Consider the following 25,597-nt stretch of genomic DNA (forward strand, 5'->3'; position numbering starts at 1 on the left):
ACTCTTCTTGCTTCCCCCAAGTAAAGTGACAGGAATGCTGGTGCCCATTTGCTAGTTTATGGTCAATACTCACTCACCATCCACAGCTTCTGGTGTTTCTGGGTGATCATGCCTTGAAATAAAGCAGTTCTAGAGGCCAATGGTCAGTCCAAACTTTTGCTGGCTCCAAAAGACTCCTACAGGAAAAGACAACACAAGTTAATTACCAAGGAGTTGATTTCCTCCTTTCAGCATTATGAAGCAGCCTGATGTCCCACTTAGACCCAGGCTGGAGTATGTTTTTCCATGGCCTCATTTAAATCAAACTACTATAGAATTTTTTAGCCATCCAGTCACCCTTGCCATATGCACAATGCAGAAGAGCACTAGTTCAGGTATTACAGGTCTCTGCTGACTGACTACTTCTTACAGAGATGGCCTTTTTTCATTTAAGTTTTGGTTTTCCACACTAATTGAATTAATTGGGGGTTTTGTTTTGCTACCTTATAATATCTGACTGGAAAGCAAGGTTATGTAAACACAACTCTTGGACTGAAACCTGTCCTAAAAACTTCAAACCATGAATTCCTGGTATCCTAAGTGGGTAAGAAAGAAAACAATGATTCTGACAATAAAAAGGCTGGCTTGTAAGCTTCAAACCCCAGCTCTCCTGTACTGAAAATAAGAAACCCACTGGCCCATCTCTCTGCTCCTGACACTGGTTCAAGTTAATGAAAAGGTCTCTGCTACACATCTCCAAAACCAAAAGGGAACTAACTAACAGAAGTAAAAGTACTGAGAAAGATGTGCTTCAAGGCAGAATATTTGTCCAGACCACAAGGTATGCAAACAGCAGGTAACAAGAAAGACTAACTATGAACACTTACTTAGAGAGCAATTTTTAGATACATTTGCATGCTTCTTTCCTGGAGAAAATGCAGAACTTGAAAAAGCTTCCAAGGACACGCTCCAGTAAACTGGAGCAAAATAAGTCTTCCTTGTGTGGCAGGAAGTACAAACAGCTGCCCTCCAAAGCTCAAAACGGCCTCTGCAAGCCCAGAATGTGTTCACAGCTAAATCCCAGCCAGAGAATGGTTTTAGGACAACAGATCAGCCAACACCATACAGTGTTCTTCCCAAACCTGCCTTCAAGTTCTGTTCTGGAAGGGCATTTGTCATGGCTGTGGGGCACTCTGGCTGCTGCTTTTGCCATCAGTGGAGAACAGCCCAGAGGGGCCCAGGAGCAAACAAAGGCCATGAGCACAAGAGAATTCCCTGGTCCTTAACAAGACATTGCAAGGAAGTACCCTGAAGGAACACTGACAGGGCCAGTCCCCTCTGCTGCTGCCACCAACAATGTAATGGCACTGAGGACAAGCATCACAGCTACCAAATGCTGTCCTAAGGCTCCTGCTGCCAAACCCCCATCAGACAGAACTGGCAATACAGGTTACAGCTGCTGCAGCTGTAACAACACGCAGCTGGCAAGATGGATGTGTTGACAGGAGTACAGGCTACCAGTGCTGCCTTCCTATCTCTGCCCAGATCTGAGACAAAGGCAGAACAATGTAACCAATACAGCACAGGATGGCACTGCCAAAGTAACAATGGTTAACCAAAGTACACCTTACAGCCACTGCTGCACGGTGAGAAAACAGCTTCTATAAACACACACCTACTACAACACCAGGAAACCAAAAGAACATATTAAGGATATTAAAACAATAATGGAAGTCAACCTTCCCCTTTAAATTCTGTTTTGAGTTCAAGCATTTGGCTTAAGCAATTGGTAATCTTTCACAATGGCACCTAGTGATGAATTAAAGATTTTCATTGAGAAAGAATGGACCTACTACTTAGGGAGCTCCTGACCTTCAAAAACAGCAATAATTTTTAAAATATCCCAAACCTTGCTATGTCAATCTGGTAACTGCAGAAAGCAACAGGGAAAAAAACGTAATAGAATGCTGTTATGTTTAACTGGTAGACTTTATTTGCACAGCCTTCATCACTTATTAATCATGTACCACATCATTTCTTTTCAAGATTTTGCCTAAAAATTGTGACAGGCTAGATGAGGTCACAGTTATCCAAATTAATAATTAATGAATGGGTTTTGCTTCTAGCAATCCAGAAGTTTTTCTACATATCTTAAACTTCACTCATTTGCTGAGATGAACAAATATCACTGACCTCCAGATAGGTCTCTTGATTGTCTCTAAACAAGTGATTCCTCCAAAGTTTTATTTATTTAACACTGTTAAGTGCCATTTTGAAATTCTATCTAGATGTTGCTGGAAGAGACATTTCTCCATCAATGTAAAAGAAAGACATCAACAGACTTGCCCCCTTCCTAATACACTGCAGCAGTATATATTAATCATATTTTCTCTACATTTGTTCTTTCTTACCTTATGTTGACTTTACTGCTGCTTTGATTCCACCTTGATTCCAGGACACCAAAAAAACTGAAGGATTTTTCTGGTATTGTTGGCCCATGATGCCTCTCAGAACAGCTTTTTCATTTCCTTTCTCAGCGCCTGCATTTGTTAAGTTTTACTCATGACTGTCATTTTCCCTATCTATTTTACAAAATCTATTAACATTGGCACATACACATCCTTATTTTGATTGTTTTCATGTCTTCTTTTAACTAGGACTTGTTTTGAACCAGATGCAACTGCAGTTAGTTGTTTTGGTGACCCAATAAAGCATCTGTAAGAAACTCTCATTAATCATTTCCCTTTCATCTCTAAGTTTTTCCTCTCGCTCAGGAGTATGTCAGCTTTGGTTAAGACCAAAGTATCAACATGCTCATTAAAACTGTGATCACAACTCAAACTGAGTCTGAGTTCTCCAGTGGAACACACAGCTGCTGCCCCCACACGTGCCCCAGACCCCCCACACCACCAGTGAGCAATGCCCACGTGCTGCTTTTACAACAGCGATGGACATCAGTGGCAGAGCTCCTTCAAACTCCACCTACTGCCATGCTGATTCTGCTTTGCAAGAAAATTAATATTTGCTTGGGTGGACAGAGAATCCTTGTGAAACACCAGCAAGACCCCAGCTGCATTCCAAACCAAGGCTGACAGACAAGCCAAATGTTTAGCAACCTGCCCATGGAGTGGCTGGAGGCAGTCCCAGCTTCACTCCCTATCCTTCTCCCTTGCTCTCAGCATACACCTTGCTGGTATCCTAAACTGAATTTCCACTTACAGCATAGTGAAACTAGGGAAAAAATATGGATGTGTTTTCAATACACCACATATATTATATGTAAGCTTTGCTGTTGGTATCTTTACAAAGAACCAGCAGTTACAATTCACAAGACAGGAAGACACAGTATATTCTTTAGCCAGTTCAAAGTGCACGTCACTTCAGAGAAATGAAATTGCAATGAAATTCTTCTAATTTTTATTTCTCCTCCTGTTTCACTCTTTATCTAGAATGAAATGAAGTATTCTCAGACAACATCCAGTAGAGAGGTCAAAATTAGTGAACTTTTTAGCTCTTCAACACTAGTAGGTTCCCAAGGATAAAACACAACTGTTTTCTTCTTTTCAGTCATAAGGAAACCATTATCACTAAATCTGCCTTTTATACTCCCTACATCCAAAGTAACAAAAGGAGCAATTGCAGTGGTCTGAAGAACAAATATATAAATGCCATCTTGTTGGGACACAGAGGCCTGAAAGAGAAATAAAAAATATGTATTATTAAAAAAATACATGTCAAAGAAGACTCCAGTTACACCCAAACTGGGAAAGACCTGCATACCAGTAGGCTGAACAATCACATCTCATCAAAAGTAGTATTCTTCATATCTAAGAATCATGTAAAAACTGCAAATGTCACTAGAGCCTTCCTACAGAATACTACAGACTGGAAAAATGCCAAGAAATATTATCACTTTGCCATCTTCTTATGAGAATAACTGAGTAAATGGTAATCTGAGTTCTACATAGTACTGGTATCCTGTACTTACTGCAGTGAAAGAGATTTGTCCTTTCACCAACACTTCACTCAACTTACCAGTTCACATCTGCTAAAAGAGCTTGCCTTTCAATTATATACAGAACAGAAATACACAAAAGACAAAGATGGTAAAAATCCCAGTAAGACAGAAAGACATCTCATCTTAATGCATCATGGCAGTAAAGCCCTCATACTTAATTTAGTTATATATTACAAAAAAATTGTAAAATGTAAGGTCAAGGTATAATGTTTTGTATTAAGTTCCATCAGCACTTAAATCTCAGAGAGGCCTTAAATCCCAGCCAGGATGCATTCTCATGCAGCACTCCCCATTCACCACAATGAAAGATTATGCTACATAGCTTTCAAATACCAGTTAACTATCTATAAAAAGAAGACAAATTACAGTCAGTACAGGCATCATGTTCTGCTTACAAGAAAAGCAATGCTATTCATTTTTAAGAAAAAGCACACATCCTCTACACATTTTGTTTCTTGAAGTAATACTAATGCTTCTGATGCTTTTTAAAAGCAATGCTAGGAACTGTAGCTCTTGGATTAGCAATGTACTTGAAAGCCTAGCTTTCTAGTTAGTTAATTAGTAACTAAGTATAGACATACCAGCTTCTCCCAACACAGTCATTTTTTTAATCACAGCTGCATTTCTTAAAATGACCACTTTGCATTTATCCTTGCTAGCTATCCTTATTAGTTAGTATTGCAAAGACAACACCGTTACAAGATAAAGGAATGAAATTTTCCAAAAATGCTCCAGTTGCAGAACTTTTCTTATTGATATCATCCATAAACCAAAAACCCAAACCAAAATAAACAAAAAACCTCCCCACAGCATGACTCAGACTGTAGATTGTACCACCAGATGAAAAAAAAAAAATTAAAACAGGCTGATTTCTTTTCTTTGTACACTCAGGAGGCAGGCTGTGCTGTTGTGAAAGAGATAAGAGAAAATCTGGCCCATTTTCTTTTTGTAAAGCAATTATGCTGGTCCAGGTTCAAAGAGATTAGACCTCTATTCCCTCCTTGTTCAGTTTAGCACTAAAGAGCAAAGCTGCAGTTTGAAAGCCAAATGTGAGAACACAAAGGTCCCCATCCTGCACATCTGATGATTAGGAATTTTCCAATAAGCTGTACATGCTAAGAAGTGAGGTTTAATAAAACATGTGTGCACCACACACACAGGGCATGCAAGCTCTCTATATATACAGCAAGCTTGCTAGGAGCAGAAGAAATCTAGGAAAAAAGAGCAAATTGACTAAATGACAATGTTATACAACACTAATGGGTTTTTTGCCTGTTTAGGAGACTGACACACTTGCCAGCTATTAAGAATAATCACTATTATGCAAATCAGAACCCTTACTGGAGGATAGGGATTTGAAAGAGGAGGAAAGGAGCATGCAATACTGCAATTTTGTGTGTTAGCAATGTTCCACTGATGTGACAGTGTGAGCACCTCCAGAGGAAATACTGCTGACAATAATGCACTCCATACTCAACTGAACTAGGATCACCTCATCCTGACATACAGCGCTGTCTGCAAGCCAGAATACTTGTCATGATGCTATTTGCTGTCTAGGGACAAAAAGAAAGAAAGGAGCAATGCTGCAAGGGGGAGGAAAATCTAAACAAATGAAAGGGAGATTTCATTCTTTAAAACAGAACAAAGCTCAGACAAAAAAATCATGAAAAAACAAACAACCCCCCCAGCAGTCTTATTCGGATACACATATAGTGACACCAGAAAAAAATCTGGTTTTGAACTCAACCTGGAAGCCAGAATAGCAAAAAACAAGGAGAAACAACATTCAGTGGAATCAGACACTGCACAGCCAGCAAACAACCCAAGCCAGTAGGATTAGCAAAACCAAATACAGTAATTTAGCATGATTGATGCTTACACTAAGCTGGGTCTTCTCTAATCCCACAGCATCCTTGAGTGATGAAAGGAAGTAATGGTTCCTAGGACTCTGGAGCCCATCTTCTCCCACGAGACAGAAAGTAATCACACAGCTTTCCCTGGTACAATTTCTGCATCTTCCCAGAAGGTCACAGATGGGCTCCTTGTAGATGGGGACAGCACTCTGTGCTTTAACAGTCACACCTTCTTTGGCAAGGGTGCACACGGGCTCCAAAGAGCTCCAGGCGTGCACTGTGACCTATCAAGCACATAGAGAGAGCACAAAGCTTAGAAGAAGGGCTACATTTCTGAAAACAATGCAGCATCCTAGATTTCAGATTGCTCATTACAATAGATGTTTTTCTGACAGCACCAGCTGATTTCCACCTAGCAAGAAACCACACAATAGATATAGCATATAAATAAGATCATTCTAAAATCCTAACAAGAGGTCCATTTCAAACAGTCTGGAGCTGCTCTTGATCTGCAAGACTTTTCTTTTCTCCAGGCTCCTTGAGAGGAAGAGATTGCCAATTCCTACCAAGGAAGTGCTGGAAATGGAATTATTGAGTGACTAATTTGTTGACTCTTTTTCCTCCCTTCCTGAATTAAAAAAAAACTCAGAGGATTTTTATGAGATTGCTCAGCATTATCTGATGTAACCCAACTGGGTATACTAGAATTTCTGCTTAATCACTCTTAAACAGAAGTGAGCTCCATCATCTTAAAAGGGATCATGAAGGGTATATTAATATAGCAAAATACATTCCCAAACATCTTACATGCATTATGAATAAACCCTTTTTAAAAGGGCATAATTTGGAAATTAAGTACTTAATGAGAATTAAAACATTCTGTTTCATAAATTTTTGGTTAGTTTTAGCCTTAACAGGAGTGTGCAGTCAGGAATAGATCTTAACTCCTTTCAAGAGTTCCAAATCTTCTTGAAGTGCAATACACAGTATTCATCAGAACTATTCTACTGCCAACACTTCTCTGGTGCTATCAGAAAATCTGAATTTATGTCTGTTAGAATAACTCAGACCAGAAATGAACAATTGCACTAAGTGCAGTCCTACTCCAAGAACTGACTATCCAGAAACTACAACCATATTCTGTAGCATAATTTACTCTACATAAGCAACCTTATAAATCTGAAAATTCATGGAAGCCCACCAGACAGAGCAATGATCTAGGAGCTGACACACTCATACTACTAGTGAGTCATTCCAGGTCTCAAGGTCTGTTTTTCCATCCTTCACACTGTTTTCACATGGGATATATTTTATGTCAGGAGCTGTATCTCATAGTGGAAAATGGTCCCTAAATTCATCTGGGGTCTGGCTGCCATATGATTAATAGCAACAAAATGTAACAAGCTGAAAAGGAAGACTGCTGTCTACAAGAAAACACAGCAGTCCAAATAGTGACTTAAAAATCCTATCAGTTTCTATAGCATTATCAGAGAACAGTTAAGGCATCAATTGCAAAGTGGTGCCATGCATAGGTGACCTTCCAATCAAAGATGTGCTGTTCATATTTCAGAAGATAATCCAGTCCTTTTTCCCAAAGCTGTATAGTTTGAGTACTGGTAAGCAATGGTACAATCCCTTTATTCCCCTCTACTTAATCAGGTTATCTAGTTCTAACACCAGGGAAGAGTTTTGTTAAGTAGTGAGGTACCATTTTTCACACTTTGTTCTATTTAACCATCAATCCCTTTAAGATTTCAACAGAATAGTTCATTTCAGCCTCATACCTATAGGCTATAAGCAAAGCAATTCCTTCTTCTGTGAAGCACTGCACACTACTTTAATAAAGAATAGTGTTGCCCCTAAGATTAAAGACTAGAGTTGCATCTCACAGTGTTTGAGCAGGGCCTTTCTGAAGCTTGTCTGTACAAGGACCTGCTTGTTTCAGCTTCTCACATTTCTGCAGGAGGCACACAAGAGTGGTGAGGTAGGTGCCACTTACCCTCAAAGTCACCTTGTGGTCCTCATGAAGATCTGAGACACCATAAATGTGCAACATCCCTTTGTCTTCATAGGCCACAGGCAGCAGTGGTGCAAAGAAGTTCTGGGCAAAATAATGGAGGAGTTTCCACTTACCACCATACTCTAAAAATGGTTAAAAAGAATAAAGAATGAAACTGAATCCAAGATTGCCTTGTCACACACTCCCTGTATGTGCTTTCTGGTCCTGCTATTGGCAATGCAACATCCCCCTCCATCCTTATTCATCTCTATCAAGTGCAAAGAATGACTGAAAGTACTCTTGCTTCCTTCCAGGCAAGGCTCTGCCCTGGAAAAGATCTGATGCTCTTTCAAGCTTTGAGCTTTCCCCAAAGTTTACATTTTTCTCTGTCTCTGTCCTATCACTGCTACACTGTCATTCAGTTAAAGGAAGCCTTGAACACGAGTGACAAGGCTGACACAGCATATCCCACATAAACCAAGCAGCTGGAGCATGTGTGCTGTTGAGAATCCAGACAAACACACTGGCATTGCCACAGACTATCACTACTATAAAAAGAGACAAGGTACTTATACAAAGGGCTCTCTTCCCTTTTTTCAGTCCTCCTTTCAGTTCTTCCTTAGAGGACATCAGTAACAATAAAGACAAAAATAAGTTCCCAAACCAAAGACAACTGTGAGCTTGGCAAAACAAATTTGCCAGGATCTAGAGACACCACCTCCTCCATGAAAATTAGTATTCATGACAGGCACATGACAAACAGTTCACACTGCTTCTTTTATGGAAAGCTGTACCTCATTACTTTTAATACTTTGAAAATCTGTCATTAAACTGGAAAAACCATCAAACTCTGCATCCTCTCCAAAAAAAGCACTTTTGTTTTCTTGCTTTGCAACACTGTCATGTAACCATTTTGAAAGAGAAGTTGCATCCATTTCTTCCTCTATTAACATTCCATCTAGTACCCACTATCTGCATTTTAAGTTTGCCCTTGCTCAACCATTATCCAGTCACTGAAATGGCATGAAAAAGAAGCAGCAAGTCAGCTGCACCATCTCACAAGGAAAGAAAAGTTAGATACAGGTTTCATTCTTGTTTCTGGGTGTTTATACAACAAGTTTAAAGCTGATGTATGCTTTATGATGTATGAAGAATATTTTCAGTGAAATGTGTTTGTTGTAAATCTTAGTAATCACTCTCTCAGTCAGTTTTGGTTCTTGTACAAAGCTCTTAGTCCATTCAAACATCTCCTAATTAAAGACTTATCTAGCATAGTCTTAAAAGGGTTGCTGTGGCTTTCCCAGGGGGACTTGAACAGGCTTTGTCTGCACTCCACATAGACATGAATGAACTTTGTGAAGAATAAGTGCATTAGCTCCAGTTTAGCACCTTACACATCACCTTGTTCTCAGCAAGTTCACAGCCAGCGAGCTTGGAAAACAACAAGAGAAGCTCATATCTGCCCGGAAAACCCACACAAGATTGAACTGTGCTATGAGATCAGTCTGTTGCCAGCAAAGACACCACTGGCATTCAAGTTAATTGCACTGAAGCAAACCAAAGAGATAAGCTGGAGGAAAACTTCTGGAGAAGCAGCTGCATTTCTTCAAAACAGTCAATAAACTGAACATACTCAGTATATTGGTGCTTCTCAGTATAGAACTATAGAACTATTTATGATGGAAAAGATCTCTAGGATCAAATTCAACTGTTCACCTGCCAAGTGCACCTCTGAACCACGTCCCTAAGTTCCCATGCCATACCTGTATATCTTGTAAAATACCTCTAGGGACGGTGATTCCACCACTTCCCTGGGCAGCCTGCTCCAATGTTTGACAACACCTTCAGTGAAGAATTTTTTCCTACGATCGAATTTAAACCTGCACTGGCAGAGCTTGATGCCATTTCCTCTTATCCTGTCATTTGTTAATGAAGAAAAGGGGCTGACCCCCACCTTGCTATGACCTCAATTCAGGTAGCTGGAGAAATCAATAAGGGCTGTGTGGGTGTGTGTGTGTGTGTCCCAGCCTCCTTTCCTCCAAGCTAAACACCCCCAGCTCCCTCAGCTACTTTCCACAAGCCTTCTGCTCCACACCCTTCCCCTGCTCCATTTCCCTTCTCTGGACATGCTCCAGCACCTCAATGCCATTCTTGTAGTAAGGGGCTCAGGGCTGAACACAGAATTTGAGGTGCAGCCTCAACAGGGCTGAGTACAGGGGGACAAATCCCTTCCCTACTCTTCCTGGCTGCAGACACAAGCCAGGATGCCCTTGGCCTTCCTGGCCCCCTGAGCACACCCTGGCCCATGTTCAGCTGCTGTCACCAGCATCCCGGGTCCTTTCCCACTGGGCAGCTCCCCAGGCACTCTGTCCCTGCCTGTGGCACTGCCTGGGGCTGCTGTGACCCAAGTGCAGGACTTGGCACCTAGCCTTGTTGAGCCTCATTCAACTGGCCTCAGCTCATTGATCCAGCCAGTCCAGATCTTCCTGCAGAGCCTTACTGCCACTCCCACCCAACTAGGTGTTGATTGCAAACTGGCTGAGGGAACAGTTGAACCCTTTGGTCAGATCCTTGATAAAGACATTAAGCAGAGCTGGCCCCAGTACTGAGCCCTGGGAAATCCCAGTAGCGACCTGCAGTCATCTGGGTGTGAATCCACTCACCACCACACCTGGCCTGGCCTTCCAGCCAGATTGTTTTCATGGTGAACAGTGCAGCCATCCATATCATGAGCAGCCAGTTTCTCCAGGAGAATGTTGTGGGAAATGGCATTCAGGCTTTATTAAAGTCTAGGCAGACAACACCACAGCCTCTCCTCATCCACCAACTGCATCAGCTTGCCATAGAGGGAGATCAGGTTGGTCAAGCGGGACCTGCCTTTCAAAAACCTGCGCTGGCTGGGTCTGATCCCCTGGTGATATGAACAAAGGCATGTTCTGGCACTCCAAGGACACTTCCTGACAGAAAACACTGGTGGTTTAAAGAATAAAAGTACCAAAAATAGGCGGTGCTAACAAATTACTCTTCAGTCATTAAACTTGAGAAGATGGGAGATTCAGACTGGGGATGGATTATCTGAAACAGAGTAAACAAGGGGGCAGTATCGGATCCAACAAACAAAAGCTATGGGCCTTGTATGAGAAATGGGCAGGGAGAGTCTGGGAGGGGTTGAAATCTCTAAAGCCCTCAGGACTGCTACAAGACTTACTGGAATTTCAATTGTCAATTAATTAAATTGCCAATGCAACAGATGTTGCTAAGTGCAGAATCCAGGCAAAGCCCACCACAAGCTTAGACAAGTTACCCAGCATGGTCTGAGGTTTCAGTGCCTGTTGACTTGAATTTTTTTCCTGAGCTTAATTGACATAATGAAAATCTAGGCTTCAGCTGTCTTATATATGGAAATGGAAAATGCAATCAATGTAGAGCAGTTTCTGCTACTTAGTGTAATAGAAAATCCTATTTCTTTTTGAATGGGTCCTTCTCAACCTCTGCTGTGCCTTGATTTCCAGCTGGATTACACAGCCACACTGCAGAGGGAAAGAGAGGAAGTTTGCTACCAAGGCAGCAGAGATCCTCAAAAACCTTTACAGTGAAGACAACACACTCAGAGTCAACATGGCATCAGACTTCCACAGGAAAACCCAAGCAAACAAAATCCCCAGCCAAGAAACAAAATCAAACAAACCACACACTTTAAAGTTTACACCATTTCAAAACCCACTCTACTACTTCAACATCCATTGTTTTGGAATGTTTCAAAACATCATTAGCCTGCTTAACTCAAATCAGCTTTGAATACTGGTACTTCCCTTTCCAAAAAATCTAGAGCCATTTTAAAAAACGAAAACTCAACTGCTGCAGTAGTTTCACACAGTAAGTGTGACTTTTCCAGCAACAGGATCTTAATATTACATTTGTCAAAGTAACTTCAGACAGCAAGGAAAACTGAAGCTAATTTAAAAGCCCGTATTTTTCAGTTCTTCTGTTGTCTTGATTTCCATAGGACCAGAAGTACATTCCTTTCTTTAAAAACAGGGAAATTGCATATCAAATACACCACGAACACACACCCAAAAATGGATGTAAAAATTTTGGAGGTCAGGAAGTTATCATGAGAAACCTCTGAGTTTAAACTTTCCTATTACAGACATGCATGCTCAAAGGCAACAGTCAAAAGTTCTTTAAAATAGCCCTGGGGTGGTTTTCTCCTCCTCCCACATTTAAAGAAATTCTTACAGAAATCCAAGTTCCTCAATTTTTCTTGACAATAACAAGGGAATTGCACTCTGTGGTATTAAACTTCAGACAGGAATTCAGAATCAGGTTTGTCATGAGACGCCAATACCCTTTTTTCTGACTCTTCCCTGACGCCTTCTACACTGATGGCAGGAGTGCAAATAAACAGATCTCCCTGAAATGATTTTAAATTAATCACTTCACACCATTAAATGCAACCTGAGAAACATGCTGCTAGTTCTTTCCTCACCTCGGCGTCATGAATTCAGATCAATTCTTCTTCACAACAGTCTGTACCAGGGCTCACCAGGGGCTCTAAATATTGAACCTGCAATAAAAGCCAGTTACCTGCTCAAGGGAATCTCAAGACTACTGAGTTGGGTACCTCACAGTGACATTTGTCTGGGAGTGTCACAGCACTCCACCAAAACACACTGCAGAGATGCTGAAGCATCCAACATGGCACAGCCAGCTTCGCAGCTAGGTGCTAACAGTCAGAACCCCGTTGTGATCAAAGCTTTTTACTTCTGAGCTGAAGCCAGAAGCACTGTGACACAAGTGCTGTGCTGTGTTTTCATTCAACCCAAGCAAGTCAAAAGGATAAACATTTGCTACCTTCTTCCTTCCCCACCACGTGCAAACGTTTCTGCTTTGTACCGGAAATTATGTAAACCCCACCATGACTTTCTGCAAAGCAACAGATTTAAATAAAAGCATTCATTGGTGATACTACTGTGCCACCTAACAAGATGCAGAAATGTGTTTTTGAAGTGCAAATAAAACTAATTTCTCCCAAGTCTTGCATAATTTCAGCCATTAGCATTTCAAAATCCCTCTACCACACTGCCTAATTAAATGAATATTAAACCTTTCCCCATCTCACTGAGGGAATACAACAAAACAAAAGGACAGCTGTATCTCTGCTGAGCTTCTTTCTTCTAAACTTCAACAACATATGAATAATTCAAGTATTTGATAAATATTCTACGGTGATGTCATTTCTGTACTCAAAAAGACATTTATGGTCTCCACAACCATTACATCTATCAATACACCTGTCTTGACAAAGGGACACTTTCCAAGCATCTTTTTCTCTTGAGGCACTTAAAACCTACGAGCATCACTTATTGCTAGAATCATAAAAGTGAACATTGTGATATTCCATTTCCTAATACAAGTCTAGAAAGTCCAGAAAGAGGAGCATCATAGCTGGACCACTGCCTTTGCATTTAAATAAATTAGCCTCTTTCTTCTACTGGTTTTTGCTTTGTTGTTGCAGCTATTTTGTTTGCACTAATCAAAAAAAGAAAAAAATAAAAAGAACAGAAAGGGAGAGGGACAAACATCTCCCAGAAAAAGAGAGGGAGGATGGTGTGGGCTAATTTTTTCCCAAAACCAGGTCAAATTGCATTTTATTCCAAGGGCACACCAAGACTGTCCATTGACAGTCTTTTTTTTTTCTTATCTTTTTCTAGTTTGTTCGTATTTTTTTACACATGAAATGCTTAAATAAAAATTTTCAAAACCAAAATATGTGAGAAATAACTAAAGTTGAAAGAGAATCCACCCAAGTCCTATACAGCTGCCACAGGACACCTCCATTTCAAAACAACTCCTAGACAAAATGTTTGGAACATAAAACACAGCCACTTCCCTCATGCCACACTTGCCTCATTCCTCCCCTATTTCTTACTGTCTATGTGATTGATATCTTTTTACGTATGATTAGTTTTGTGTTCTAAGAGGAAAAAAATATGTGTAAATAGCATATTAACATATATGCTATTTATGTGTTAATATGCTATTTACACATATTTAATAACTTAGTCATGAGGAGTGATTCACCTCACCTGACACTAAGTTAGACATCAAATCTCAGCCAGCTCTATAAAAAGCTCCTCAGAAGCTACGCTGGGTGAGCGGTATCTTATGAAGTTCTATGAAAATCAAATTCATCATGGAGAAGATAATTCACCCCAGTTCTGAGACAGTTAAGGACAATGAATCACACTTGGAGATATCCATCTCTCCCCCAGCTGACTAGAGAAGAAATCTAGATGTTCCATTTTTACATCATAAATCCCATCTGTAATACATTTCTAAAGGATGGACAAAAATATGATCAAAGTGCCCAAGAGACAGAGCAGAGCTGTATTTCCTATTCTGATACTTCCAGATGAGGAAAACACAACTGGCAGCTGGTGCTTTTTACCAGACTGCCACAAAACTTACCCAAGGAAGCCCACGAAGGTGCCTGCCAAATGTCATTGAGTTGCCAGTACAGAGCTCCCATGGTGTGTCCTTCTCCATTGATTATTTCACTCTGACTAAAACGATAGAATTCAGTTTCTGTCTTTATACACTGAGCCTGCATCACCTTGGTCAACAAAGAGATAAAAATTATTTTTGGCATATTGGATTTTACTTTTTTTTCAAAACATGTGTGAATATATTGATACACAACAGAGACTTCACAGCAACAGCACAAAACTTTAAACTTGAGCCCTGAGGAGTATCCACCTGCACTGCAGGAACACTGCTGAAAAGAGATCTATTCCTAGCAGCTCCCAACAGCTTTGCAAGCAGTTACCTTCAAGAATCTCATGTGGGGCTACTTCCATACAGTGAGAATGGTCTTTGAAAGGCAAATCAAAGACAAGGAAAATAATATGAAATTTAAAATAAGTATTTTTTTAAACATTAATTTAAATAGCCCCCTCCTGAGTTGCAAAATGATGTTAAGCTGCATTTCCTTCAGTATACATTACCTTTGTGTCTAAATCCCTACATTCTCAACTCACATTCTCACTATACAGTCAAAACTGTGCATCAGAAAAGCAACCTTTTTACAGTTGCACTCCCACTCCTTTTCTCCTTCTTCATGACATCTAAAAACCACTTTTCAGAATTTTTCATTGGCCAAGTTCTCAATGGGTGCTAAACAGATTGATATGTTCTTCACACAGTTTATTATTAGGCTGGGGAAATATAAAGAAATTATTAAAATAAAGTTAAAGCCTTAAAGGTAAAGATATTACTTCTAGTTAACCACTAAAGCAAGTTTGCTTTCTTTATCCTTTTTGCTATCCTTATTTTGGTATTAAATTGTTTCACCTGTTAATAAGGCCTTGACAGACTTGGCCTTACAGAAACTCTCCAAGCTTTTTTTGAGTCCAGACCTCATGGTGAAAGCTTTACCCCTAGTTTCAATTTCACAGCATCATCTATCCTTTTTCCCTTGTCAAGAGTGCCAGAAATGCTCAAGCAATTTTGCTTTTATATAAAACCTGCTGACAGCAGCTCTCAAACATTAGAAACTTAGTGAGTGTGCAGTTACTTCTATCACGAGTGTTTCTAAAATTCTGGAAACACACCAAAAATTAACAGCACTTTCAATTTGCATAATAGCATTAGAAAGTTACTTAGCATCTTTTAAAAATTGCACAGAATAAAGAAGCAAGCATGATGTTGAATTACTCTGAATGAAAAGCAAAATACATGCTTCTGATTTGAAAAAAACTCAAAATATATTTACTAAAATATCAATATTTGAGTCCATAACAAAGTAAAATTCTCTGGTTAATAGAGAACTACATTCTTTGGAAAAAATACTGCTTCCAAAGCTTATGTTTTCCATGTGGGAAGAATCAAAGCAGTGAGCCTACAAGGGCCACATGAAGAGCAAAACATCCCCACCCTGGAAAAGGGAGTAACATGCAGCACTGGGAATAATCTTGTACCATGGAAGCCCAGCACACCCCTGCATCCTCCCCAGCTACGTGAGCCCAGCTGGGGAGAAGGACCAAGGCAGCACATACTTTCAGACACTTTCTCCCAGTTTCTGGGTAATTCCCTGATTATTTCAGCCCTTCTATCATGGGAACTGGAGTCTCTCTACAATTAAAGAGAGACAAGCTAGCTCCAAACCAAACTGGACTCTCCAGTTCTTCAGAATGGAAACTTTCTGTATGATGGAACACTCCTGAAGGGACCAGGCCCAGCTCTAACAGCTGACAGAATTTAATGGAACAAGTACTGACAGCTACTTCTACGGAAGAATCACTATTACCTGAGTGAGGTAAATCATATCCTTGAACTGCTTTACAGGATCTGGGCACTGGGGAAGTTTGAAATGACGGCCAATCTCTTGAAGCATCTGAATATTGCCACCTTCATGGTGCTGCCGATGGACAGAAAAATTGCTTGTGTAGGACCAATCCTCAGGGGAGGAAACCTTTAAAAAACACAAAAATAAGGTATCTGTATGAAAAGGTAGAATATACATTTAATGACAGCCAGGATATTGAGGAAAGGATATCCATTACAGCCTACTGATATCATCCAAAACCTTAACACTGGTAGTATATTTCTACAGTGCCTCATGCAGTCATGCAAAGATTTTTAATCACTAACACCCTTTGCTTACATTCCTTGTACAAATAAATGAAAACACACATTGCCATTCAACTCAGAAGAGCAACTTTTGGCATTTAACTGTCCTAAGGTTTGGGTTGGCCAAGGGACCTCAGAGTTTTGCTTGCATTCATAGTAAATCAGAAACACCCAACATTAATATGGAAGAATGTAATCTAGTCAAACACATTGAGGTATAAAAGTTATGTAAGTCAGTAGGGGTATAAATTCTAATAATACGTCTATACATTTTCAAAACTTGCCTCTGATAACAAATTATCATAAACCAGCTTTTTTCAACTACAGACAACAACAAGCATAACTCATTAAGTTATTATTGCCAAGTTTTCATTGTAATTACTCTCTCTAAACAATCTTATCTAAATTTGTTTCTTTTTAGGCTGGATTGAATAATTTTTATTGTTATTCATATAGATGAATGTTCTGATAATGCTTCAGATAATAGGCTTTGCCCAGCAAATTGAAAGAAACATTGTGAACTCCTTTTGCTTGCATGCATGAATATCAACATCTCTCCCTGGACAAACGGACAAACATCATGGTATGTCTCTGCTCCACTTTGACAAATAAGACAGAACATAGAATACCTAAATTTAATGGAGACAAAACCAAATCTTCTTACATGCAATACATTAAGAAAAAGATTATTTAAATGAAAGAAACTGGTAAATACATAGAAATCAAAACATTTTAAAATCCAGCACAATTCACCTTTTGTCATATCTCTCCTCTCCTCTATACATTAAACAGAATTACTACCAGAAATAACAGTTTCATAATAGTCTCTCATCCAAACCAAGTCCCTCTTGCAACATCAAGGTAAGTATATTGAACACCAAGGAGGGAAACAGAATGGTTCCATCCCCGTCCTCCCCAGGCACACACCTCTATCCCACTTATGCCATACCATGCCTAACAACACATTACTATGGTTTGGATGCAGAAGTTTTTGGGAAGAGACTCATTGCCCTCACTAAATGAGAGCAAAGGGGACAGCAAGGTGTGGAAGCCCAGCCTTACCTTTTCAATGGTACTGAAGGAAGGCCAGGACTGAAATCCATACTCTGAAGCAAAACGAGTTTTAGGATACATTGTCCAGTTCCAGCAGTCACGACTGTAGTCATAGAAGTGTGTGTCACCATAATGGGTGTCGTAAGGATTCCGGGAGAGCCAGCCTTCTTTGACTGACTCCAAGCCATTGGTGGGACTGGATGTCACAAAAGGACGACTCTTATCTTCCTGGGATATAAAAAAAACAAAACAAAACAAAAATACAACCCCTTTACAAAGTGACTGACGTTTACCATCTGAATGCATAGACTATTTTTTGAAAAGAGGGGCTTGGGGGCACAGAGACCATATTTTTTCCAAATTTCTGAGTCACCACCTAGGGAACATTCCCTTTTTATGTCCTAACATTCATCATCTTTACTTACTTAATTAGCTTCTTACTTATGTTCTTGGAGGACAGCTGGGCATGATTCTGCTTGCTCTGCTCTTCTGAGGGATTCTCTCCTCACATCAAGAGATTTTCTATCTTTATATGCCTCTAAATTTTTAATGAAGGCTATTTAAAGTGTGCCTTGTGAAATATATACTCAAGGAACATTAATATTGGAATACTATGACTTCTTTATGGAAAATTATTACTTTTGCAGTGTTTTTACAGGAAAAAGGCCATGATTTTCTCCTTTCTTATTAAACAGTCACCTAATTTTAGTCCTAACAAATCCAAGGTGTTCTGCTTTTAATGCTTGCATGGTATCATTACAGGTTATTGTCATTTTAGCCGGCTCTGCATGCTAAGATAGATGAGATTACAATAAGGGTTACATTTTAGATTGTTCAGAGCTGCCTTTATTTACAGTCTCAGAAGCCTTAGAATACTAAATCTTTTAACAATAGTCGGCAAAGTACTGAAGGAATCCTTTTGCAGGTATAATTCATTCAACACCCTACTTCTAGTAAGACAGAGGCTTAAGCGTAGTTACCAGTAACAAGTTACTGCAATTGACTGGAACACAGCAATGCACTCAGACATTTGCCCCATTTTAAGAAACAATCCTGTTTCCCACATCATCTTTCTTTTTTTCTTGGTGTGAGTAATTAATAATTAACTGAAACAATTTACTGTAGGAAATCCTGGATTCCCTGAAGTCTTTAGCTCAAAGGTAGAAGTCTTCAAGTTACCAAGTCCACCACTACTGGTAGTTACAGGTTTCCTCAGCTGGCTTGTATTATGCAGGACCTGAAGTTATCTCCCTCTATGGTTCCTTTTTGCACTCAGAATAGCTATTCTATAGATTTAAAATAAAAATGGGTCCATCTTGGATGGCAATGCTGCACAAGTACGAAGCCAGAACACCTCACTTTGTTGCACATACACATACCCAACTCATGTAGCTAATCACAAAAACACCACAGCACACCTTTACACACAGCTCAGTACAGAAATCTAGAATCTCCTCTTCTAAGAGGATAAATAAACCTTTAAAAACCTGTGCAAAATCACACTAGACTTCATTAAGGATGCCAGGTGTTTGTGGACTGCATACTTGCAGTTAAAATTTTATATCAAAAGATTTTTCTTTGCCTTCATATTCTGTAGAATAGCAATATTTTGTTTGCAAAATCAATACAATGACTACACAGCATGAGTTCAACGCTTAGCATCACTTTTGCTTTACCTGCTTAGAACAAAAAATATTCGGTCACATACTGAAGAAGTAACATCTTTATCGATTTTTTTCAACTGCTATTAAAAGATCTGAGGGCTGTTGAATGCTTTTCACAGTATTCTTCAACAAAATTAGATAAAGAAAATCTGAGCATTGAGATTAATTAATTAATGGGCAAGCTGATTTTTGTCCACTAGAAGTGAAGGCATCCATGGACATACTAAAAGCAGGAAGGAAAAAAGAAATAAGATCTACTACACTTTCAGGTCTTACTTTACACATCATAAAATGTTAAAGACAGGTAATTTTTAAAATATTTTTTTTTATTTGGAGAATAACTTTTGAGTTTAGACAGTTATTTAGAAGAGCTTGGAAAGAGCAATTTTTCAAAATGCTCTTCCTCATCTCTTAAAAGGATTAAAAGAAAAAAGGGAAATCCCAGCTTGCTCAAACATTAAAACCTTTTTCCAAACCATATCCTCCTGGAGTTTCTTGAGATTACTTACACGAAGAACTATTTCACGTATGTTCTTCACATAAAGGGTCACATAGTCTTTGATATAGACTCCTATGTCAGGATAAGGTATGGAGAACCAGTTGCTTGCAATTGCTGCTTCATTTTCATTGTTACCACTCCACAGAATAATTGATGGATGAGATTTTAAACGTCGCATCTGAAATACAACTTACAGTTTCAGAAGTCAAGTAAAACTATTTATCTTAACAATGAACTTTTTTAAAATAATCACTTTACTACTAGTTGAATTACAAGTCCACATGTATATTATATTACACACACTAAGCTTACAATTCCCTTTTATTGCCACATGGTTCACTATTCCCTCCGTTTGCCACCAGCCTCAAAGTTTTGTAATATACACTTTCAGAAGGGAAAATTTCTAATATGCTGGCATACATCTGTCTTATGCACGTATGTACCATGGACCTCTACTCAGCCATGTGTGCAGGATAAATTCTGTGTAGTCTTCTTGACTGAACTCATGCAAGCAGTCAGAGGAGTTCAATAAGATTTAGCAATGTTACATTTTGTGTCTGCTGCATAAAGGTACACTAACAAAAACATCAAAACAACTATTTTTGGAAATCTAACTTACACAGTCAATGAAAAATAGATAATGTGAAATAGAGCTTTGACACATGGATAAAATACCTGATGAGTAACTTCTGCTCTTACGGATTCTAAAAAATTCTGGCTGGTTGGATATAGTGCACACGCGAACATGAAATCCTGCCAAATCTACAAGGGAAAGGAAAGATTAAAAAAAACTGTCAGCAAGTTACTTTACATACTTGAAAAATATATGGCTATTGGGATGCACTGTCCTTTGTTCAGACAGAAAACAAATCACATTGACCATGGGGCTCAACTATGTGCATACTCCACTGTGGTTATCCTCAATATCAGGGTTACAAAATATTTACCCTTAGGAATCAGCTCCTGACAGCCTACATTGAGGAGAGGAATATTGCTCAGTAGATGAAGTTCTGTGAGTTTCAACAGAATAATCAGATATTGAACATGTAGCAATTTGCAGCTGAACAGAACAATTTCATATTTATTTACTATTCTCACAGGTGTAACACCAAATCCCCACTACTTAATGAGAAGAGACAATAATTCTTCTTATGTGGCACTGAGCACACTTAACAGACCTTAATGTGTACTTGTTGAGAAAACATCTCCATACAAAATTATCTAAAAACCAGCAAATCTTACCCAGTAAGAGGGGCAGAAACAAGCTAGATGTTCTAAAAACACAGTGATCTTTCTCTTCAAAGAAAGATCAAGTAGATACTACTAGAGAACAGCAAGCCTTTCAATTCAAGAAGAATAAACTCCATTTGTACCTTGCAGCAGAATTACAAAAATGGGAACGGAAGCCCAATGAGATGGATAAGATTTCTTGTTTACTGTTTTGTTTTTTAAATTGCCTTTTTAATAACCTTGAGGCTCCTTCTAGTCTGTCTAAAATATTAAGGAAAAGAGCTCTAGGAAGGAGCACTTTAACCCAAAGGGGTCTGTAGGAGACTCCACTTTTCTAACACTGTGTTACATATTGAGAGACAGAGACCAGCTCCTCATAGAATTTCATTTTCATTGCAGTGAGAATATGCTTTTCCAAGGCTCTTTTCAGCACACATTCCCTAAGGAAACTGAAGATAAAGAATAGGACAGTGGGGGATAATGGAACCATTAATAATTGTTACAATCCTAACACTGTACAGAAAAAGCAAAGCTATTGCTGCAGAATCACTCATAATCCTTTAGTGACTGTTGGTGTCAAAACTCTCTATTGAAAGAAACTTTCTCACTATTTCTGTCAGTGAGCTATCACTGGTTTTCCTTAAGCACAGTTTGACTCCAATGGACTTTCAAGCCTTTACAAGATCATCAGAAGAAACAAAACCAAAAGCATCCCCCACCGCCCCTCCTGAAAAAGAGTCTGATTTTCTGCATTTACTTGCTATTTTGGCTGTTAAATAGGATCTAAATCTTGCACTGAGCACTGTACAGACACAGATCTATGTGGCCTACTTAAGGAGCGTAGTGTTAAAAATTGAAGAACTGTAAGTGCTCAGAAGCCTTGAAAATCAGGACACTCATTCAGATCACTAAAATAGATGCAACTTTTTTTTTTTGCAAGCACACCCATCTGAAAGCAGCAAGGTATGAATTCTGTTTCCCTGCTTCTTATGGTGTAGACTAAGACCAAACACACTTGTCAGGATTTTTAATACCAGATGCAACTTGGCCTTCATTCATCTAGTCACTACTTCATAAAAACTTATTAATACATGCTTATATAATCAAAGGTACTCATCCAGGATTAGTGATTGCAGCAGGTGTTCACCTTACAGCTACATTTATATTCAATTATAGTTTGTTCAAAATGGCCCCTTGGATAATGCCTTCCATGTTTGTCCTTGGACCAAATGAGAAGTTTGAACCAAAACTGCCCAACCCTTTTCAGCTATTGCTAAAAAGAAGAAAATGCTTTTAAAAGAAATAAAATCCTTTTCCAAAACTGAGATGAGCATAGCCACCCTCTTCCTAATGGTGACCTTCTACAATAAAGTCTCCAAAATATCACTTCCAGATTCAGTCTCTGTAATCAGAAACCATTAAAATTACAAAGAACTTAAAGAAGCCCAATGAGTCAACCAAAAAATCAGGTTAATCTGACCTCGTGTTGATACTCTATAGTGTCCTTTGGAAAGATGGTTAGAACTTACGTATTAATTCTCTTTTTTTAAATTTGAAGTGGATTTTCATTTACAAGTTCTTGTCAGTTTTTAAATAATTATTCTGTGTTTATTATTTTTACCATTATTCCTATTTCATCACAAATATCGTAAAATTCATCTTGTTCATATACTCCTCCTCCCCAAACCCGAAGGGCATTCATGTTAGCATCTGCTGCAGACTTCAAGAGTAGCCTTAGTCTGTCAAATACAAAAAGGAGATATACAAGTTTTGTGAAGTTCTATTAGTTAAGAATTTCTAAGGTTATACAAAAAACGAAGAAATTAATGCCCCTATCAAAAAAACCACCCAAATCTACATCATTAGCAGGCAATCTATGACTTATAACTCTAACAAAAAATAGCAAAATACTCTGGTTTCTAAACTTGCATGTCTGGACAGAGCTCTCAAAAAGCAATTTTTTGCATAGAAAAATCACTTGATCCTGTTAACACTTAGAAAATAGATGGAGTGACACATGTGTAAGTGCTTTTACAGAAGTTTTGGCAGGACCAAATTTAGAAATACTATGTTTTATTAATCATGTTAGTCTTTTCTCCTCTGATATTACTTGCTTTGTATGTAAATTCCTTGAATTCAAATTCTCTTTAAACACAATCAGGAATGTATATCCTCTTCCTGAGTTCCATAATGCATAGAGAGAATAGGGGAGTGAGAGGGTAAGGAGAAATACTGAGACTGGGAATCTCATTTTAAGGGTTTTAGGCTTCATTTTTCCTTAAATCATACTGGTAGCCTCTAAACTGCATGTGAATGCATGCAGCAGCATGCCCTGTTGAGCTGGCTCCCCAATATCCCAGAGTAAAGCTTAGACCAAGTACAGGACAGCCCCATCCCACCTGAATCTCTGTGGTGCTGAGCACTGAAATCCAAGTAGCCTAGATGAGATCAGGAGAAGGGGAGAGGCTGCCATGCACCTACATAACCCTGCATGATATGGGTTAGAACATGGATGAAGTGCACATCCTCTGACTACCAATGGATGTGTCCAGACAGGGTCAAACAGCCTGAGGATCATCCCTAAAAATACCCAAAAGGCCAGTAACTATGAACTGCAAGCAAACACATTCCCATCAGCAATTGCACCTACATGCCTTGAACATCACTCATATCTGTTCATGTTAATTAACCCTAATTCTGTAGCCTCTCCTCCCACCCACAACAATTAGTGTTCTACTTTGAAAGTTTTACCCACCAAAGCCAACCTTTGATAAAGGGTGTAGAGAGAATCAGGAGGAGGAAAACATTATCCTTTATCCTTAGAGAACATCAAATGTGGCTTACGTGTCAGAGGTCACTCTGTCCTGGAAAGAATCTGCTGGAATCCAGTTTGAGCCCTTAATAAAAATGGGTCGGCCATTGATTCTGAAGTAGAAACTCAGGCCTGGTGAGCCAGGAATAGGCTCCTGAATAAGTTCTACTGTCCGAAAATAGACCTGTGAAGACATGAAACTTAGATTTAAAGCTGACAAAAAAGGAATTAAAACTACATAAAGAAAATCATTACAAAAGGGATGTACAACTGAACAGTAACAGCTCAGAATTTGTCAAGGAGTCAAAAGACACGGACTCATCTCTAAATTCCTGCTTGCTGAAAACACTCTGTAACAGTACTAGAAAGCATTCTTTCAATAAGCCTGTTCACTTTTTAAAGTTGCTAGCATATTAAGAGAGAGAAAGAGAAAGCATGAGCAAACAACAGTACATGTGCAGACATGTATGTAAGAGACAGGTGAAGTTTGGTTTTTGCAGAGTTCAGTCAAAAGTCCAGCAAGAGGAATGCAGGGGTTCCACCAGATCAGAAGCATCATGTGATCTGCAATTTTCTCTACCAGGAGACTGCAGCAGCTCAGTTTTAAGTCTTGTCCCTGAATAGCCAGAATGAGATTCACATAGTACAAGCAAGATCTTCTTTTACTTCTCTGAAATGACACTTTTTAAATAGATATAACACTTACAGAGAAAAAAACACCCATGCAAACACAAATGCCACTTTGCAAGTGAAAGGCCCTCTGGCCATCACAGCTGTGTAGGAACAGCATGATCAGCAATAATGACTCAGAGTGACCAGTTCAGCTAAATAAACACTTACTGTGAGTAAAGTATTAAAGATAAAGCACATCTCAAGTAGAAGCCGAGGCCAAACTTTTACAGCTGCTCTTTCAGCCTAATACATGGCATTGTGACGCTGAAACAAGAAAACCTTCCTTTCTCCTGATGCAGATGGAATTAAAGCTCCCAGGAAATAGTTCCAGACGATTTCTAGGACTTCACTACAAGCAACAATACTGCTCTGAGGGGTATCCTGACTGCACTGACACAAACAGCCATGAGGGAGCAGTTAATGCACTGCAACAGCACTGACCCCTTATTTGTGCAGTGCTTTCCCCGCCCGCCATATCAGCTCCTGCACACCTCCAAACTCTTCCAGAAAACAGCTCTTTCAGGGACACTTTAAACATCTTCTCCTGTACCCCTGTTCCAGTTCAATTTCCTTAAGTCAGGAAGAAAACACATTTTCTTTATTGCACCCGTTGCTCATTATCATAGGGAGAAAACTGGAAAATTAAATAAAGGGAAGGAAAGCTCACAGTAAATTTTAGCCAAAACAGGCTTGAGTCAGAAGGGCAGGAAACAAATTTTTTCTAAACTACTCCTAAGATAGCAACCACTCCTCTCTCAGATGACTATTTGCTTTACCTTTTCAAAAGGTCAGTTTGTAGAGTACAGCCTGTTCTCCCTCAGCTTCAGCTGAGGCAAGTATATGTCACTAAACCAGGCTAAAATTAACCTAGTTAAGTGCAAATGATACACCTGTCTTTAATACAAAATGCAACTCTCTATTTCACACACCAGACATGGTTGTTATTCAAAAGGGAAATGATTAATCCCACTACGGGACTGCATTTTCTGAACATTCAGCTTTTCAAAAGTCACACATATAGACAGAAAACTATTTCTAACAGTAGGGAGGAAAAAGGAAATCACCACTTTTTGATTCCCTTTTGGTGCCTCTAAGTTAAGTGGACAATTATTAATCAAACACCTGGACAGAGACAATGCATGTGACAAACCAGATGCATTAGCAGAGGTGACAGATCACTAAGCTCA

General features: G+C 39.2%; 1 protein-coding gene across 3 annotated transcripts in view; it reads right to left on the reverse strand.

Annotated features, from left to right (window-relative positions):
• Positions 1-3,376: 3,376 nt before the first annotated feature.
• MANBA (mannosidase beta) overlaps positions 3,377-25,597 on the reverse strand; it is a 53,893-nt gene continuing 31,672 nt past the window's right edge. For all 3 annotated transcript variants that reach the window (XM_058025381.1, XM_058025380.1, XM_058025382.1), the window contains exons 8-17: positions 23,771-23,922; positions 22,548-22,665; positions 20,372-20,458; positions 19,707-19,874; positions 17,543-17,761; positions 16,158-16,322; positions 14,321-14,465; positions 7,850-7,992; positions 5,877-6,134; positions 3,377-3,670 (exon numbers count right to left, since the gene is read on the reverse strand). In XM_058025381.1, the coding sequence (XP_057881364.1) occupies positions 3,446-3,670; positions 5,877-6,134; positions 7,850-7,992; positions 14,321-14,465; positions 16,158-16,322; positions 17,543-17,761; positions 19,707-19,874; positions 20,372-20,458; positions 22,548-22,665; positions 23,771-23,922 (1,680 nt within the window). In that variant the 3' untranslated portion in view covers positions 3,377-3,445. The remainder of the gene's footprint in view (positions 3,671-5,876; positions 6,135-7,849; positions 7,993-14,320; positions 14,466-16,157; positions 16,323-17,542; positions 17,762-19,706; positions 19,875-20,371; positions 20,459-22,547; positions 22,666-23,770; positions 23,923-25,597) is intronic.

The sequence above is a fragment of the Melospiza georgiana genome, chromosome 5, assembly GCF_028018845.1.
Source record: "Melospiza georgiana isolate bMelGeo1 chromosome 5, bMelGeo1.pri, whole genome shotgun sequence".
In the NCBI taxonomy this organism is placed as follows: Eukaryota; Metazoa; Chordata; class Aves; order Passeriformes; family Passerellidae; genus Melospiza; species Melospiza georgiana.